Consider the following 19,373-nt stretch of genomic DNA (forward strand, 5'->3'; position numbering starts at 1 on the left):
AGGTCTGCATCATTTCTTGTTTTCCTCCCACACAAAGCTGATGTAACTGAACTACTGTTCAAAGCGGCGTAAGCCCCAACTCTAATTCCCCAAGGAACCGTTGTTACTTGTCGTTTTGTCCAAATCGACATCAAAATATATAATTCTCTCTATCGATTCTAGAACCATGTGAGTTGGGACCCAGCTGTGACAGAATTACCTCAGATTGACAAGGCTGCAATTAACTGTGAAATATATTAATACCATATCGTATATTTTCCAAATACAATTACTATATCTAAATCCGTCCTCGTGGAGTAGATACTGCTGAGATATTACAACGAAGGCACGAATCCCTCATATTTGTTCTGACTCATTTCTCAGGCGAAGAAATGATTCGGAACAAGTCCCCGCGCCAAGCCAACGATGGACGGGACGCAGTGTCAAGAGAGCTGTATTCCTCTTTGTTCTATGGCATCATCGACAAGGTCAACCAAAAGCTGTTGGGCGGTGTCCAGCCACAGAGAAACCCATCTTACCACGTGTAAGTTTGTTTACCCGTCAAGATCCGTGTTAGGACCACAGCAACCCACGCCTGCCGTAAGAGGCGGTTGTGTCGTGAGAGGCGACTAACGGGATCGGGTGGTCAGGCTCCCTGACTTGGTTGATGCATGCTATCGTATCCCAGTTGTGTAGCACGACACTCATGATATCAATCACTGGATTGTCTGGAACACACTCGAATGTTTATAGACCGCCGGAATATTTTTGAGTGCGGCGTTAAACAACAAACAAACAAACACACAAAAAACATTGTAAGTCTTCACACGGTTGCTTGAATTGAAGTGTCTGTATACTATCATAGTCCTGCATGCTCTAAAGGGCAACACGATGGCTTTAAACTCAGCCGACTCTCTCAATCACAAACCCCTAAAATACATCTGAAATTAATTTGTCCTTCTAGTTCTAAAGTAACAACTATATGAATATGGTCTGAGTGTTTGCTGCTTGACGCCGCACTCAGCAATATTCAAGCTATACGATGTAAATAATCGATTCTGGACCAGACAATCCAGTGATATGAGCATCGACCAATGCCGTCGGGATACAATGACACGCTATCAAGTCATCGTACCTGATCACACAATCCAATATGTCGCTTCTTACGACAATGATATGTTAACGGGACCGCTGATATTTCTTACCCATAATCTCCACGGGGTTAAATGAGTGATTGAAAATCTCACTTCAGATCATTTCGTTATTTCAGCGAGGCCAGGAACAAATGCATTCGAATCCTGGACATCTCAGGTTTTGAAAACGTCGCCCACAACGGCTTCGAGCAACTCCTTATCAACGCTGCCAACGAGCGACTACACTCCTACTTCCTCAAACACACATTCTGTAGGGAGAGGGAGGAGTACGAGCAGGAGGAAGTTGACCTCATCCACGTCAACTTCAACGACAACACACCAATACTTGATCTCATATTCAAGGTACGTTTCCATCTGCAGGAGGTCAGCTATCGGTTAATCAGGGCTTTTCAATTCATATTTTCATTTTAATCTCTAAAAAATATTTTCAAATAAAAGTAAACGCGGTTGGTATATTTTCAATTTATGATATAAAAGTAGTTACAGATACACTTTTATGTATATAATGATTCATACAGCTCATAAGACCATAGCGGTGGTCTCAAGATACATGTTCTTATATTTGGCATTGTTTTTCCAGAAACCTCATGGAATATTCCCCCTCGTTGATGACCAGTTGTCGATACCTCAGTCCAGCGACAAGACGTTCCTGGAAGCGGTGCTCCGCTACAACAGCAGGAACGACAAGTTCGTCGTCTCTCCTTCAGGGACGTCACAACTACTGTTTGGGGTCAAGCACTACGCTGGACAGGTGGGTCCTCCGAAACACTTTATTGTTTGTATGTGAACCACTCCTGATGCCATATTCATATTTTGGCAACAATGCAGTTTACCGGGCGCAGCCCGAGCTCTACCATCCGCTCAATTACCGCGCTATAGTGCCACCGCTGTCTCGTTATACCGTTACCGTGCCTCACGCTCTGGTGACTCTCGCTTCACGATCCAACACCCGTTTTCGGTCTTAGGGAAACTTACACATCTTTACGATCAAACACCCGTTCTCGGTCTTAGGGAAACTTACACATCTTTACAATGAAACACCCGTTCTCGGTCTTAGGGAAACTTACACATCTTTACAATGAAACACCCGTTCTCGGTCTTAGGGAAACTTACACGTCTTTACGATCCAACACCCGTTTTTCGGTCATTAGGGTCAGCTGGCTTTGGGCAAGGGTTAGCCATGAATTCTTACCTTTTCAAGCGTTACCATGTCAATGGGGATTCTAATGACCTGTTAGACGAGCACTGATTACATGTGATAGCGTCTGTGGTCCAGTGGTAGAGCGTCGGCTAATTAACGCATTAATTAGCAGAGCCGGTGAGCCGGCGAAGCGCGTTCGAGCCCCCCACAGCGCTAGTTGGATCTGAAAAAGTGCGCCCGGTAAAGTGCACTACTCCCCAAAGATGGTACTTGTTGTTACCCTGTCTGGCGCTCGGCATTGATGGGCTAAAACAAGGACTGGTCGAATTGAGCCAGTATTCTGTGTCTGAGTGGGGTATTCATGTTAAACTACGGCATCGTTTCTCCGAGAGCTAGCACTATAAAATCGGCATTTGTCCGGACAAGTACAAACAGCCACACCACACACACGCATGCACGTCGCTAAATAAGTGCAATAATCTTGAGTGCTACGTTAAACCCCATTTCACCTCACTTGCTTATATGATTGAGTTGGGCTTAGTGCTGCTTTCAGTGAGTGAGTATGGTTTTACGCCGCTTTTAGCAATACTCCAGGAATATCGCGGCGGGGGACACCAAAAATGGGCTTCAGTGCTGCTTTGAACAGCATCTCAGTTGCAGTTTGGCGTGTCAGCTTCACGTTGGAGAAATTCCAAAAGCAATGCATGTCACAGATAAATCCTATTTGGTGTATCATGATATAAACGCTTCGTACCCACGACCAGTGGCTCATGTATGGCTAAAGACCCAACTCTACACAAAGAGGTACGATTCCTTAGACGACCAGGCCTCCAAAGTGCCGTTCTTTCAAGTATGGTACAGATAGATCTTTAATAAAGTCATCAATTGTAGGTGATGTACAACGTGCATGGCTTCCTGGAGAAGAACAGTGACACCCTCCCCAACAATCTCAAAGGAGCAATCGAGGAGAGCAGCAACATCTTTGTCCGGGACTACTTTCTCCTCGGCAGCAGAGCGACGTTGTCTACAACCAGGTAAGTCTCGTCAACCAGCAAAAATTGTTATTTGGGAATATTTACAATAATTAACAAATGACCCATATAAGCCGTTAAGCAAGCTTTAATTTGATACATATTTTGCAGAAAACATGTGTTTGAGAAAACATTTTTTTATTTTTCAGAGGGGGTCGAAGCTCACTGCGGCTTAGGGGAGGTAGAAATCGGAGCGCCATCCCAACATCGTTAGTATACATAAATAGAACTGACATAACGCATTCTCGCGATAGTGAATGAGTTTAGTTTGACGCCCCTTTGAAGACTTTTAGTTTACGGAGTGTCTGCTTCTTGCGAGAGGATAGGTGATGTTGGTCTTAGACGTTTATCACGTTGGTACTGACAACGTGCGATATAGTTAGGACAAACTGGGACTCGAACCTGCGACCATATGTTCCTGACACGCCTAAGGGACACAACTGTGTATAGCGAAGTGTGTCTCCTTAGACGATTGGATCAAATGATCTTTCAACGACGATCGACAGGTTTATAATGTACTACGTAACTAAACTGCCGTACAAAAGAAAGGACACACCCATGTTTGATGGTGGCTTAAAATGAAACATACAAGAGATGGTCATTCGATGGTGATGTTTTTAACACGGGTATCATGCTTACGTTTTGGGTTCAGAGTGTCGGCGACTGTAACGTTTTGATAACGTTTGTAATGTTTTGGTCGAATCCAATTTTCAAGTGTTTTCTTTTGTCCGAGATATTATCTGATACCACACGTACATATGCTTACAACTGCTATCTATGTGCACAGTTTCTTCACGTAAATGTAATATTTCAGGTTTACAAACCCCAGCGCCAACAGAACCACGGGGCGCCTGACGGGCCGGGTGACGGAACACTTCAAGGTAGGTAATTTACAATGTATTAATCATTTCTAATTCACCTAAAACCAGTAAAAGGAAGGTATTATGCCGTTTTAGCAATATGCCAGCGATGGCACGACGTACCCAAGAGTGGTATCGAACCCGGGCCCTCGGCGTGAGGATAGGACGTTTTAACCACAATGCTTCCGAACCCACTTTTCAAAATAATTCTAAGGAAGGGCGGTTACCCAATTTTGGTTTACATACATGTATGTGCCACTCAGATCCATGGGCAGACTCTCGGTTTATCAGATCGGGCACTTAACCTAATTATTGCATCTCTTGCTATGGCAAACTTACGGAGCCCATTAGAGCCATAACTTTTTGTATCATCTTGGAAATTCAAGATACTTAGTTGAATATTCGAGATACTTAGTTGAATATTCGAGATACTTAGTTGAATATTCGAGATAAACAATAGTCAGCCAATGGACTTCCCAAGGCTTTACGTTCTGCATTAAGCTGACGCTGTTGCCAGCTGCAGATAAGAACCTGAATTTTGAAGATAGCGTTCTGAATTTTCATGATAGAAATGTGAATTTTCAAGATAAAAAAAACAGTATGATGAAAAACGAACAAGTTCATTTATCATACCTCCATGTCAGAATGATGAGATCTGATTGGTCCACGCGATCTCGAAAAAATACTTTGTACTCTCCTCCCAACCGAACAGCTATTTTCTTTCAATGTTGAATTTGTTTAAATTATTTTACAATGTCACATTAAAACATGTCGGTGAGATAAATTCGTTGTAGCAGGATAGGTTTTATGCTACCCTTGTTAGGTTTAATACCGCTCGCCTCCAGCTCCGGCTTATGGTATAAAACCTAACGCGGGACACATAAAACTCCATGTTCCCCTCGTGATCCTGCTACAATTCATAATATCACCACCATAAACATTAAAATAAGAATGTTTCTGACGCTGATGAGCGTATTTCAAGTGGTAAGAGAGTAAAAAGGGAAAACGGGAATGGACCACAGTAATAAAATGAGCAGCATCAACAGGAAATCATAGCGAGATTACGTCACGTGGTTATGACGTCAGTTGACAAGGGGGTAGTATATTTCCACCACGAACAAGACATTCTGACAGATAATGTCCGCGATAGATCTATACAGTAAAACATATAGATAAAACGATTAATGCCTCGAACGCTTATGTACATCATAATATATCGACAGGACATAATTTATAATTCGTGTATCCGGATATTCCCTTAATCCGCGCGATTAACAGGTTTAACTGCCTGTCGTCAAGGGACACCTTAACTGCCAGGCAAAAAGAAGAATTCATAAAATTGTATTTGTCGAGGAAATTGCTGACGTTTGAACAAAAACAATCGCCGAAGCACTGCAAACGTAAAGTCCAAAAACACAACTATTTAATACCCGTATCTAAAGCATGACCATCGAATAACCATTTCTTGTTTATTTCATTCTATCCACCATTAAACATATGTGTATGTATACTTTCTTTTGCCCGGCCTTTTTTATCACCCTGAGATATCAGTAATTCTACCACATGCGAAGAATATATGGATATGTATTGCTGTCACGGAGCTGTAATCCTGAGACAACGGTGTCATAAAAAAATAAAATAAAATAATTGAAAACGTGATGAAGTTCACAGTTTTATTACTACGAGCTAATTGTATCAATAGACGACGATATAAACGATCAAAACCCCAACTTACACTGACAATGATCAGTGATTAATTAAATCAGAGCAAATATAAAAGCTGATTGGCTAATCAACTTCATAACAGTAATAAAAAGAGAGACAAGATAATTGGCAAGATGCACAGACAGCCAATTAAGCCAGCTGCGACCATTTAACAACTATGAGTTAATTAACACAACACTAATGAGTGAATAACCTCAACGGGGTTAGATAGGGTGAAACAACATTGTGGGCTTGTATAAATTCACGAAAAACGCTTGAATAGCAAACTAGTCTTATAAACTGAAGACTCAGTCACTCTGACTTGCCGAGTAAATACCAGACTTCCCAAAAATACAAGGTACTTGACCTGAGGAGTATCTAGACTCACAATCAGTAAGAAAGGTACTCGACCAAAAGAGTCTCAATAGTAAATAGCTACTTGACCTAAACTAAGCAATCACGGGAAAGATGGTTATCCACGGATTACTAGAAAAACGGGTACGATATAGAAAAGCCTAGCTAATACGTTTCAGCCCAATACCACCAGAGTTACTAGTAAGTCAGTACCACGGAGAAAACTGCCCCATCACCACTTGCTAACGAAACCTAAGTTTCGACCCGACCACACCAGTAGCAAGACGACCCGTAAACGGTACGGCGATACTTGGGGAGTGGCAAGTTTTATACAAGACACGCGGACCTCGGAGAAAGCACCTTCTCTGTGTCAGGAGGGAAATGCTAGAGGAACAGGAAAAAACAGAATGGCAAACTAACTACTGAGCCATGTGGGGTGAACATAAGTTATCCAACGGTACCATAAAAGATTTAAACTAGATATGTTGATATGAAATCAATATATGATAAAATTTGCAATTAAACCGCTAGAGAATACCGGTTACCAATTGTCTGACAAAGAATGTAAAGACACTGGACTTCGACGACCGCCGGACGTTGCCGAATGGTGACGGAAGCCGAACAATTAAGGAAGAGGGAAGCGATGCGGTCACGAGACCGTGTGGAGACTGGTTTTACGAACCGGTGACAACTGCATACTGATATCTGACCTTACATAATATCACCCTGAATAACACCTATACTCAAGACAAAAGTGCTAATCTTGTGTCAGGTTATTTTGAATGAATCATTTCGTTTGTGATATTCCTTCAATAGATATTCGTAGTAATTCAGTTTGATTTGTTGGTTGTAGCCATTACAAACACATGCAATATGTCAAATATTTAATTCACATGTAATATTTCCTGGTGTAGTGGACTTCGATCCGTTTCGTACACAAGGGACGCAGTGCCCATTGTCTAAGTGTTGAGTACATGGTTACTGGTGTGCATTTAATCCCTATAACACTCCACTGAACTCACAAAGGTGTGTCAGTAAAACAGATATCACACTGAACAAAAGTAGTTTCAACAATTTTGTCGTGCATTCCGTCACATAATCTGCAAATAAAAACCAGAGCATTTTTTGGACTGCAAAGCTAGGAAAAATATTGTTTTTATCTTCAAGTTAATTTGATATGTCACACCTGTACACAATACCCTGTTAATCTGGACGATACCGTTCCCAGTTAAACTGTTCGGATTAGTAAATCTCCAGATTAAAGGATCATGGTAAAGAGTATTATCCCCTTGTAAATAAAGTTCCAAACTGTCCTCGTCCTGGGACATGTTCCGGAATAAAGTGTGCGATGGGGCAGTCTAGTGGTTAAAGCGTTCGCTCCTCACGCCGAAGACCCGGGTTCGATTCCCGACATGGGTACAATGCATGAAGCCCATTTCCGGTGTCCCCCGCCGCGATATTGCTGGAATATTGCTTAAAGCGGCGTAAAACCATACTCACTCACTCACTCACTCCGGAATAAAGGAGTCCGGATTAACGAGGTTTCACTGTTAAATATTTTCAGAAAAAAACATGTTCTGTTCCTAAAAAACATTCTTTAAAATTATAATAATAATATATCTCATCTCTTCCAGACCTCCCTGGACCACATGATGACCAAACTAAGTACAGCAAAGCCAGTGTTTGTCAGGTAAGTGAGTGAGTGAGTGAGTGAGTGAGTGAGTGAGTACGGTTTTACGCCGCTTTTAGCAATATTCCAGCAATATCACGGCGGGGGATACCAGAAATTGGCTTCACACATTGTACCCATGTCGGGAATCGAACCCGGGTCTTCGGCGTGACGAGCGAACGCTTTAACCACTAGGCTACCCGACCGCCCTTGTAAGGTAAGGGGGCCACGAACAACACATATATTATCATAATTGACACATGCCAATATAAACATATTTCATATTCATATCCGTATGGTGTGCGTGATTACAATCACACAACACCACGCAGGGTAGCGCCGCGATGTAAACAGTCCATGAGAAGTAATAGGACACGAGGGAAGGACACTCAGTGTTTCAACAGCTAGATACAGATGACTTCAAATACAAATCTCGGATAAGGATTATATTTTGAACACCTGTTGAGACCTCCGTGGGAGTTTATAAAGCCTTACGGGTAACCATATTAATTACCACCACGCCCATATAAAGTCCTATTGAAAATTGACATGGTATCATTTTTCGTTTATGAGTTGTAATCTTACACTGACACATGGCAACGTCGATTGAAACATATTGTTATCAGTGACATGTTCCTCATTCGTAGTTATCTTATTGGTTAGAATTTAAAGTTGAATTGTTGTATCGGCTTTATATTGTCTGTTCGATATCATTTTAGCAAGGGACCGACTTTCACATTTTGTATGGAGATTGTATATTTTTCAGCTACACGTGCACAACCAGAGAGTTTTTTAAATTAAAAGTATTAGCCTAAATATTTTTAATGCCTCTTGCAACAATGCTTTGCTTTTTTGTGAAAGTGTTTAAAGCATGATTACTTTTTTCAAGCGTTTTGAGGGACAATTTCTTTTTCTTTTCGATTTATTTCGATATATAACAATAGTTTCGATCTATTTCGATGTATAACGAATAGTTTCTGAAAATATAACCATGACCAAAATAACCTAATTTTTTAACCTTTCTATAAACAAGTATGTCTGTATTTAGATACATTTATACACTTTGTAATGGTAATCTTTCAGTGTTTTGTGCGTTTCTGAATATTAATGCAATGATGACAAATGCTTCATTATTGCAGATGCATTAAGCCAAACCTGGTACTGAAACCCAACAAGTTTGACGGTGGACTGGTTCGCGATCAGCTTCTGAGCAGCGGGCTTCTCGAAGTGGCCACGGTCCGGAAGGCAGGCTACCCCATCAGGATCTCATACATCGACTTTGCCGAGAGGTCAGTCTCATACATAGCCTCGAAATGACAATTTCAATTCATTGGCTTCAGTAATTAAACGGTCGGTCAGAGAAAGAAATCAGACCTCCAAATATGCTGCGTTTGCGTATAATACGCAAAACAAATCACCACAACCTTGTTAATTTTGAGCTGCTTGCGTACAAATACGCATGAAATCATTCACTGTTTGAGAACAGTGTGCGTAATTACCCAATGTAGACTTTTCAGCTTGTGTACTCGAATATCTTGACAAACCTTTATCTACTGATTCCATGCAACATCACCTGTTCATACACCTGGAGTAAATTTTGCACAAAAGTGCTACATCTCGCTTTGCAACTGATACATATACAGTGGGAACTTATGCGACATCTGACAACGTTATGGGCAGGAAATGAACGTGGGAAAATTAGAAATTGCCTGAAACATTATTTTAAGCAGAATTACATTTTAAAAATGTTCAAAAATACGTCACGGAAATAGATCGGACCCAAGAGACTAAAATATACGAAATACACCAAGAAAACTATCAAATACCCAATGTGAATGAGGCCGTGTGTGGACACTCTATGCCTCAAAAGATTATCTGGAGCCCCGAAGAAACTACATGTGTGCTGAATTGTCGCCAACGTCCTTATTCCAAGGGGACATAACTCTCAATTATTGTGTTTATGCATGGATCAGAAAACGTGGGAACACGAAAATGAATATAATACAATAATTGCATGTGTACTATATTTATATAAGTTTGCAAATAGCAATAATGATAATAATAAGGAGAAAAAGAAGAAGAAGCTGTCTCACTCATTTGTTTTTTAAATTCTAAGCTGAAAGTTACTTGTCCTTATACAACTAACTATAAATACGTTTACGTTGATACATGTTCCCTACTTTCACTGTTAATAGTTTCCATGGTTACATGTCAACAGGTATGCGAGTATCATCGAAGACATGCGAGTGGAAGGGGGTGCGAGGGATCTGTCCAAGGCCATTGTTGATGAAGCAAGGATTACAGAGCATCAGTTCGGCAAGACTAAGGTGTGCACTAACTCATTACCCAACTTTCTGAAATATGTTATTGTTTCCAAGGAACAAGGGATATTAGTTTGTTCGTTTATTTCTTTTTAACGCCGCACTCAGCAATATTCCAGCTATATGACGGCGATCTGTAAATAAACGAGTCTGGACCAGACAATCCAGTGATCCAGGCATCGATCCACGCGATAGGGATACAATGACATACATCAACCAAGCCAGCAAGCCTGACCACCCAATCCAGTTAGTCGCCTCTGACGATAAGCACAGTCGCTTTTTACGGCAAGCATGGGTTGCTGAAGACCTATTCTACCCCGGATCTTCACGGGTTGGATATGTTGTTAAGATATTATATCAATGTCCAAGTGGTTAAACTAATTTACCACCAGTGTTTCCTTTTCTAATGTTTCATTTGCGTTTCTCTGCAGATGTTTCTCAAGATGTACCACAAGGATGACCTGGAGGCAATAGTTGCTCAGAAGGTAAATACGACAACCTCATACTTTCTTATGATAGGACGACCGTAGGGACACGTAATGAGTGAGAAGTGTTGTAAAATGGCTTTTGTTGAACAACACTTGTCATATCTCTCCCAGACCCGATAATGATTTTTACATATCACCCATCCTGTACGCACTATCAGTGTTCTGTCTATATATGTGATGGTGTAGGGTATCATTGGACATAATTAAACATATATCGACAAATATAATTATGCAAATTGTATTTCTGAGTAAGTGGCTTGTGTAGAAGTACTTCCGAGGTATACCCAGCGACATTTTCCAAAACACAAAATCTCACCAGATACAAAACAGGCTTAAAGAGGGTCTAACCTCCAGATGCTTCATTTTGTACGTTGTAATAAGCGCCTAGTGTGTCAACTGAGATATTGTCTCTGTGTAATTAGGTTGGTTATTAATTCCTAGATTGCCATATTTAATAAACCTTTAGTAAGAAGAAACAAAAAGAGTTCAACAGCTTGTATTAAACTTGCTAGAACTTCTAGAACTGTCAATAGGCCAGAGTCGTGCTCCTCTTTAAGTGGAATACAAATCTTTACAGAAGGCCGACAAAGAGGCTGCAGTAAAGGCGGCAAAGGAGGAGGAGAGAAGGAGGCGTGAAGAGGAGAGGAGGGCAAGAAATACCTTGGACTCCTACCCGTTTGAATCTGTTAAAGGCAGCACTGTGCACGATACCTTCTCAGAATCAGGGGTAGGTACTGAGTCCACCGACCCCGACAGTCTAGGTGACATCGCGGAAGAAGATGAAGAGGAAGAAGAGGAGAATGGTGAATTGAAAAGAGCCACTTCTGAAGATAATCTCGGAGATCAGCCGTATGTACACTCACCGTTGTAATTATTTGTTATATAACAACCTTCTGCTTTATCAAGCTACATTAAACAATTGCTATGTCAATACAGTCATTTCTACTGTTACACTAAGATGGTGAAGTCAGCCTAGTGGCGTAAAACCATACTCACTCAATCACTCCCTGCATGGGTACAAGTTGTGAAGTACAATTCTGTCTTTGCCCTCGCAGTTGCAGGCTATGGCTGCTGGAACAAAAAAAGTAGACAGCCCTACATATTCATTCCTTGAAGGAGGTGACTCGTGAAGATCCGGGGTAGAATAGGTCTTCAGCAACCCATGCTTGCTGTAAAAGGCGAGTATGCTTGTCGTAAAAGGCGACTAACGGGATCGGGTGGTCAGGCTCGCTTACTTGGTTTGAAGCATGTCATCGATCCCAATTGCGTGAATCGATGCTCATAATATCAATCACTGGCTTGTCTGGTTCAGACTCGATTATTTACAGACCGCCGTCATATAGCTGGAATATTGCTGAGTGCGGCGTTAAACGACAAACAAGCAAACATTGAAGGAAGTGGAGTGGCCTTGTGATTAAAGCGTTCGCTCGTCACGCCGAAGGCCCGGATTTGTACACCCAACATAAGGTCTAATGTGCGATGTCCGTGTTATTGCTTGCAACACTGCTTCAATAACCATGGTAAAAAATTCTTAAACAATGGTAACATGTTCATAAATCATAGTAAAAAGTAATTGTGAATACCAAAGTCTGAAAGTGTCTTACTTTGAATGGTTCGACTATAATCCCTTTCAGGTCATACATGGCGTTCCGAATGACTGAAAGGGACTTTGAGTATAACAATGACTTCGAGATGAAAATGCGGCGTGCGTGTCGATTCTTCCTGTACATCATCTTGTCCAGCATCATCCTCACAACCGGTGTCTCCACGGTCATCAGCGTCATCTGGATAGCTCAGGCAGAGCCAAAGGTATGATGCGCGCCTTTTCAAAAGTAACACATTTCTTAATCCTGCGTTGGACCTCTTATGCATGAGGAGTAGTACATTTCAACCTTGCAATAACGTTAACCGTTATTCACTTCCGGTGGGTCATCATCGTCAGTCGTTCCACAAACACGGGGTGTCATCACTGTAACGATGCTCCTATAGTGTAGGTTCTTGAATTTATTGCTTCCATTTTCTTTACGGATTATTTTGGATTCATTTTCTCTATAACATTGATACCTATGTGTGTACACAAATGATATTTGACACTTCCTATATCAGTAACTCGTCATGCCAATCTGAAAGACATCACATACCCGTTATCTTTTAATAACAGTTCAATATTACATACATGTAATAATTTCACGTCATCGGAAATTGTGTTGTTTCGCGATATTGCAGACATCATACTATACAGAAATGTACCGTACTTATATACACTGGTCCTCAAACCAGTTGTTCCTGTTCCTCTTGGATAATTGAAGTTAGCTTCATCGTTATTTCCGTGTGAGTTATTGGTAAGTCTGTTTGTGTTTACCCAAGGCAGAGGACAAGTCCTACACGGGTACCGTGACAATGCTGTGCCAGCTGTTCCCCGTCATCGTCACGTGGATCTCCTGCTTCATCAAGTCGTGTTTCGGAAGGAAAGAGTGGCCCACGATTGGCACTATCATTGGGGCAAGTTGTGTTCGCTTTCTCCGCAGTCAGCCATATTCAACCAGTCAGAAAATCGAGTATGGGCCCGACAAAGCAGTTGTTTATATCTTAAGCAGCGTCCAATGCCTTCGGTTACGATGACAACCAAGTCACCGAGCCTCACCATCCGATCCATTCAGTCTCCTCTTACGATAAACAATAGAGCGTGGGACCTTTCTAACCTGGGCCCAGAGAGGCTGCTTACTAATTTAAACGTCTACGCCAGACAATAACCAGGCTCGATTATCCGACGAAACAGACTCCTTTGGGTGTATAAAGCAAATTAGAGATGAAAATTATATAAACGGATCACTAAAATTAAGTGATGACATTGGATGTTTTATAAGACGACGAAATTTGCGTCCAAATGAATAGAATTGGCGCAGAATGATATTTAGTGTACCAAAGTCGTGACAAGAAACAGAAACGTCCTGTAGTTACAGTAATTATGATATCTTACATTACTTTAATTACAGGACCTTTATGTTTCTTGTCACGACTTTATTACACTATATTATATCTTAGAAAAAGGCGACTATGCTTGTCGTCAGAGGCGACTAACGGGATCGGGTGGTCAGGCTCGCTGACTTGGTTTATGCATGTCATCGTATCCCAAATGCGTGGATCGGTGTTTATGATGTCAATCATTGGATTGTCTGGTCAAGACTCGATTATTTACAGACCGCCGTCATATAGCTGGAATATTCCTGAGTAGGGCGTTAAACAACAAACACACAAACAAACACCATGTCTTAGAACACAGAACACTACACCATGTTATTAATCTGCAGGACCCCCATATTTTCTCCAAGGACCCTTGAAGTTAATAATTGGGGTCCTCTGGACCTCAAGTTTGTGAGTCAAGGTAAACCCTGATACTGTTTTGCGTTTTGCGCCCTATGGAATCTGTTTCGGCAGATAATCGAGACTGACTATTCAATGGCGTTGACATTTGTATCTGTTTTCATAAAGACTTCATTTGTTTTCACTTGTTGATATGTAACCAACAATCTTTTGAAATAAATGTTCCTGTTTTACAGATTTCTTTCGTGGATGCCCTCCAGTGCTTGGGAAGGTCTCTGTTTCTGTATAGAGTATTACCCAGTGTGACTTCCCTTGAGGGGGTCATTCTCAGCATGGCAGTATTACAAGTTCCCGGATTCTTCAAAATATTGACTCACTGTTTCCAGAAAGGGAAAGCGCACATAGATGATCTTAAAACTAAAAGAAGGAAACAAGTAAAGTTTGCGTTGGTCTTGATAGTCTACACATTCGCTTTTCTCGTTCAATTAGGAGCAATTCCTGTGTTGGTATTTAGAGACAGAATTGCCCCAGGAGGCAAACCCAGAACCCTAGCAGACATTTGGCCGGTGTTCGCTTTTGCTGCACTGACAACAATAGGATGGTGGGAAAATTATTTTTACGGTGTTTTCGCCTTTGGGAATAGAGACGTGCATGTGGGACGATTCCGGAGGAATATTCACCGTGTCAGGGAAACCACTTTTATTTATTCTGGACTTCTGCAAATCGTGCTGATCACCGTCCTACCGCAAGTGTGGATCTCGGAACCTGTTGATGTATTCAAGGTGTTGAAACAAATGTTTACGGACTATGGCATCATGTGGTTCCGGGAGAGTTACATCATACTTCATTTCTCCCGGTTTGGTATTCTGTACATCAATATAGTGTCAACATTTGTATGCACCTTCAGTTCCAGTATAGCCTGCAGACTTCTTCTCCAGAAACTCGCTTTTGCCCTACCGCTTGCGATCATACCCCTTGGGGCATCTGTGATTGCCGGACTTTGCATACCAGTTGACAAGGCCATGTTCTGGTCCAACTCCGACATCTGCAACCCAAGCTTGTTCAGGTTCGAACCTGATATGTACGTTCTGTATGGTGTTGGTTTCGCTTTGTGGATGTCGTACCTCATATTTTCCAACCACATTTGGCAACCAGACTGCGAACGAATGGCTAAGCTTGATAGGTAAGTATTTCAAAGGAAACTACATATTATTTAAACTTACCTAGGTGCTTTTATATCACATACATGTATATCTGTGGTTAATTAATTGATTTTTATCGATCTATTCAAATTTACTTACATACTTATTGAATATATCATTGTTTTATTTGTTCTTTATATGAATTGTATCTGCATATCGATTCATTTCTTAATCAACTTCTTTTAAAATAATAATAGGGGCGGTCGGGTAGCCTAGTGGTTAAAGCGTTCGCTCGTCACGCCGAAGACCCGGTTTCGATTCCCGACATGGGTACAATGTGTGAAGCCCATTTCTGGTGTCCCCCGCCGTGATATTGCTGGAATATTGCTAAAAGCGGCGTAAAACCAAACGCACTAACTATAATAATAATACTAAAGTAATGATAATCCACATCACTGAGGGACATGCTCACTGCGCAAATTCAGCATATGTACGAAAATATAACAAAGAGTGGACAGTTAGATAGCAAAAATATACACATTCAGTTGTAGCGTTCAAAGGGGTATGTTTTGAGTCCAGACTGAATCACAGTGATACAGTGCATGTTTGAGGCTGAAGGGAAGGGAGTTTTTGGTGATCTGTGAAGACATAATTTCAATTTGTATTTGTTTGTCTTTCATTCATCGTTAATTTTGTTTAATTTCTTGTTTCATATATTTGTTTTACTTTCTGTTTGTATGTGTTATTTTATGTTTCATTACCTTCACCCGCTGATTACTGTATTGCACCTCAAACACTTTAAAACTGCCGCAGTAATCAACAATTGGGTGAGATCATATCACAGGGGGATATTGTTCCAGGTTATTCGTCTTCAACCACCGCGATGCCGTGTTCCCCTACCAGAGTCTAGCAATGCTGAGACGGCAGGACACCGAGATGAAGAAGGAGAGATTGCATAAAGTGAAGAAGGAGGAGGAGGAGGAGACCGAGCGCCCCCTGGTGTACATCTGCGCCACGATGTGGCACGAGACGAGGCAAGAGATGGTACAGCTCCTCAAGTCGCTCTTCAGGTAAGTCGTTGTGACCTCCCTAGCCTGGTTAAGTTTGTAAATTTTCACAAGCATGTGTATAGTTAATAACATAACAGTAGCCCTTGATTAAAGCCATGAGGCCTTGATCAAAGCCATGAGCCGAAATACTTTTTTTTTCAAAACAACCTCTTCCAAAAAGGTTTTCATTTTTCCCCGAATATCAAATACTCGGTTCCCAAATTGAAAAGAAATTAATCTCAGTATTTTATTTTGCGGGAAATAGCTTTCGCAAATGTCTATTGACAAATATACTTTCTTCCTTCACAGACTAGACTTTGACAACTGCGCCAGAAAGATAGCCGCTAAGAAATTCGCTGCGGATAATAACTCCATGCTGAAGGATAACTACGATGCAGAGAGTGAGTAGGAGAACCCCTTATATTGGACAAGTCATTGTGTGCTTCATGTGGATACACACTCGTCTCACATACCGTTGACCCACAATTTCACAATTGGGGGGTTTATAATTCGTTCCATATTTACGTCCATAATTTCAGTGATAAGCATTTCAAAGTTGGTAATAATAAATTTGAAATATGTATTTTTTCTCTATTTCACAGGAACGACAATTCTTTAATGCATCGTCTTTGAAAAGAAATGTTATGGTATTATATTCGAACATCGACCCTATTGTTTTGGTAACAAATTTGTCTTTAACAAAGAGGTGTAACTGTATATGCCATCAGAGTAAGAAGTCTGGTATTGTAATTGCAGTTCATATCATCTTTGATGACGCATTCATGACGCATCCGGAAAGCAAACAGCGTGTGGTCAACTCCTATGTGCAACAACTGCTAGACATTCTGCCCCAAGCAGCCACGTAAGTGTCAACACTGACCAATAGTGGACAATACTGGACAAAGTGTTCCACTCCATAATCGGGATCTAGAGTTGAGAGAAATTTACAAAGAACTGTATCAGCTCAGAAAACAATTTACAAACTGTCAGTGCATTCCACATGTCACCCTTTCAGGTCTGTGGCTAAAGGGCGGATGGAACTGAACCCCTTTGACAAGATCATTACCCCGTACGGCGGACGCCTGACCCTCGAGATGCCCGGGGGGACGTTGTTCCATGTTCATATGAAGGACAAGGAGAAGATACGACACAAAAAGAGATGGTCACAGGTAAGCTAACGAAATCAAAAATTCGATTACATATGAAACGACAGAGAATATCATTAGGGGTAAAAGACAAAATAACACCAACGACAGAGAATTTTATTAGGAGTAAAAGACAAAATAGCACCAACGACAGAATATTTAATTAGGAGTAAAGGACAAAATAGCACCAGCGACAGAGAATTTTATTAGGTGTAAAAGACAAAATAGCACCAACGACAGAGAATATCATTAGGTGTAAAAGACAAAATAGCACCAGCGACAGAGAATTTTATTAGGTGTAAAAGACAAAATAGCACCAACGACAGAGAATATCATTATGTGTAAAAGATAAAATAGCACCAACGACAGAGAATTTCATTAGGAGTAAAAGACAAAAATAGCACCAACGACAGAGACTATTATTAGGAGGAAAAAAGACAAAATAGCACCAACGACAGAGAATTGTATTAGGAGTAATAGACAAAATAGCACCAACAACAGAGAATTATATTAGGAGTAAAAGACAAAATAGCACCAACGAGAGTGAATTTTATTAGGAGTAAAAGACAAAATAGCACAAACGACAGAGAATATTATTAGGAGTAAAAGATAAAATAGCACCAACGACAGAGAATGTATTAGGAGTATAAGACAAAATAGCACCAACAACACAGAATGCCATTAGGGGTAAACGACAAAATAGCACCAACGACAGAGAATATCATTAGGGGTAAACGACAAAATAGGACCAACGACAGAGAATCGTACTAGGGGTAAAAGACAAAATAGCGTCAACAACAGAGAATATCATTAGGAGTATAAGACAAAATAGCACCAATGACAGAGAATCGTACTAGGGGTAAAAGACAAAATAGCAGCAACAACGGGGAATGCAATTAGGGGTAAACGACAAAATAGCACCAACGACAGAGAATATCGTTAGGGGTAAACGACAAAATAGCACCAATGACAGAGAATCGTACTAGGGGTAAAAGACAAAATAGCAGCAACAACAGAGAATATCATTAGGAGTATAAGACAAAATAGCACCAACGACAGAGAATCGTACTAGGGGTAAAAGACAAAATAGCAGCAACAACGGGGAATGCCATTAGGAGTATAAGACAAAATAGCACCAACAACAGGGAATGCCATTAGGAGTATAAGACAAAATAGCACCAACAACAGAGAATCGTACTAGGGGTAAAAGACAAAATAGCACCAACAACAGAGAATGCCATTAGGAGTATAAGACAAAATAGCACCAACGACAGAGAATCGTACTAGGGGTAAAAGACAAAATAGCGTCAACAACAGAAAATATCATTAGGAGTATAAGACAAAATAGCACCAACAACAGAGAATCGTACTAGGGGTAAAAGACAAAATAGCACCAACAACAGAGAATGCCATTAGGAGTATAAGACAAAATAGCACCAACAACAGAGAATGCCATTAGGAGTATAAGACAAAATAGCACCAACGACAGAGAATGCCATTAGGAGTATAAGACAAAATAGCACCAACAACAGAGAATGCCATTAGGAGTATAAGACAAAATAGCACCAACAACAGAGAATGCCATTAGGAGTATAAGACAAAATAGCCGTGAAAATTATGACTTGATCACTGAAAATCCAAAACGTATGGTGGTTGTAAAGACAAATATTATTACCTTGATAGATTTGGTGAGTGATGTGTCAAGATAATATTTCCGAATGTCTTATGTTATATTCGATTCATTGTGTCTTTAAATAGGAATAAGTAGGGTTTTGATATGGTTTCCCAAATGCATAATACATTAAATCTTATATTTAACTTCTCAAGATGAATACTTAGTATATCGTCTAGTAAGCAATTAGTTCATAGAAATACAACAGAGGTTTCTACAGGCATATGCAATTATTGGCAGGTGACCTGAAGTAGTACCGCTTTTGAACATTAAACGATAAACTTGAAGAGCAACATATTTTGTGCTTACATGCCTGATTGTTGGTCATCCGTTACCTGTA

At 40.7% G+C, this 19,373-nt stretch overlaps 1 protein-coding gene across 2 annotated transcripts in view; it reads left to right on the plus strand.

The window, feature by feature from the left end:
* LOC124134078 overlaps positions 1-19,373 on the plus strand; it is a 72,506-nt gene that overhangs the window by 42,547 nt on the left and 10,586 nt on the right. For both annotated transcript variants that reach the window (XM_048400064.1, XM_046498718.2), the window contains exons 9-26: positions 364-523; positions 1,250-1,475; positions 1,714-1,884; positions 3,166-3,308; positions 3,455-3,514; positions 4,120-4,186; positions 7,858-7,913; positions 9,032-9,181; positions 10,111-10,219; positions 10,645-10,698; positions 11,279-11,550; positions 12,336-12,510; positions 13,069-13,203; positions 14,262-15,208; positions 16,028-16,237; positions 16,526-16,617; positions 16,973-17,078; positions 17,232-17,385. In XM_048400064.1, the coding sequence (XP_048256021.1) occupies positions 364-523; positions 1,250-1,475; positions 1,714-1,884; positions 3,166-3,308; positions 3,455-3,514; positions 4,120-4,186; positions 7,858-7,913; positions 9,032-9,181; positions 10,111-10,219; positions 10,645-10,698; positions 11,279-11,550; positions 12,336-12,510; positions 13,069-13,203; positions 14,262-15,208; positions 16,028-16,237; positions 16,526-16,617; positions 16,973-17,078; positions 17,232-17,385 (3,287 nt within the window). The remainder of the gene's footprint in view (positions 1-363; positions 524-1,249; positions 1,476-1,713; positions 1,885-3,165; positions 3,309-3,454; positions 3,515-4,119; positions 4,187-7,857; positions 7,914-9,031; positions 9,182-10,110; positions 10,220-10,644; positions 10,699-11,278; positions 11,551-12,335; positions 12,511-13,068; positions 13,204-14,261; positions 15,209-16,027; positions 16,238-16,525; positions 16,618-16,972; positions 17,079-17,231; positions 17,386-19,373) is intronic.

This window comes from Haliotis rufescens, unplaced genomic scaffold (assembly GCF_023055435.1).
Source record: "Haliotis rufescens isolate VD_foot unplaced genomic scaffold, xgHalRufe1.0.p SCAF_1, whole genome shotgun sequence".
Lineage (NCBI taxonomy): Eukaryota > Metazoa > Mollusca > Gastropoda > Lepetellida > Haliotidae > Haliotis > Haliotis rufescens.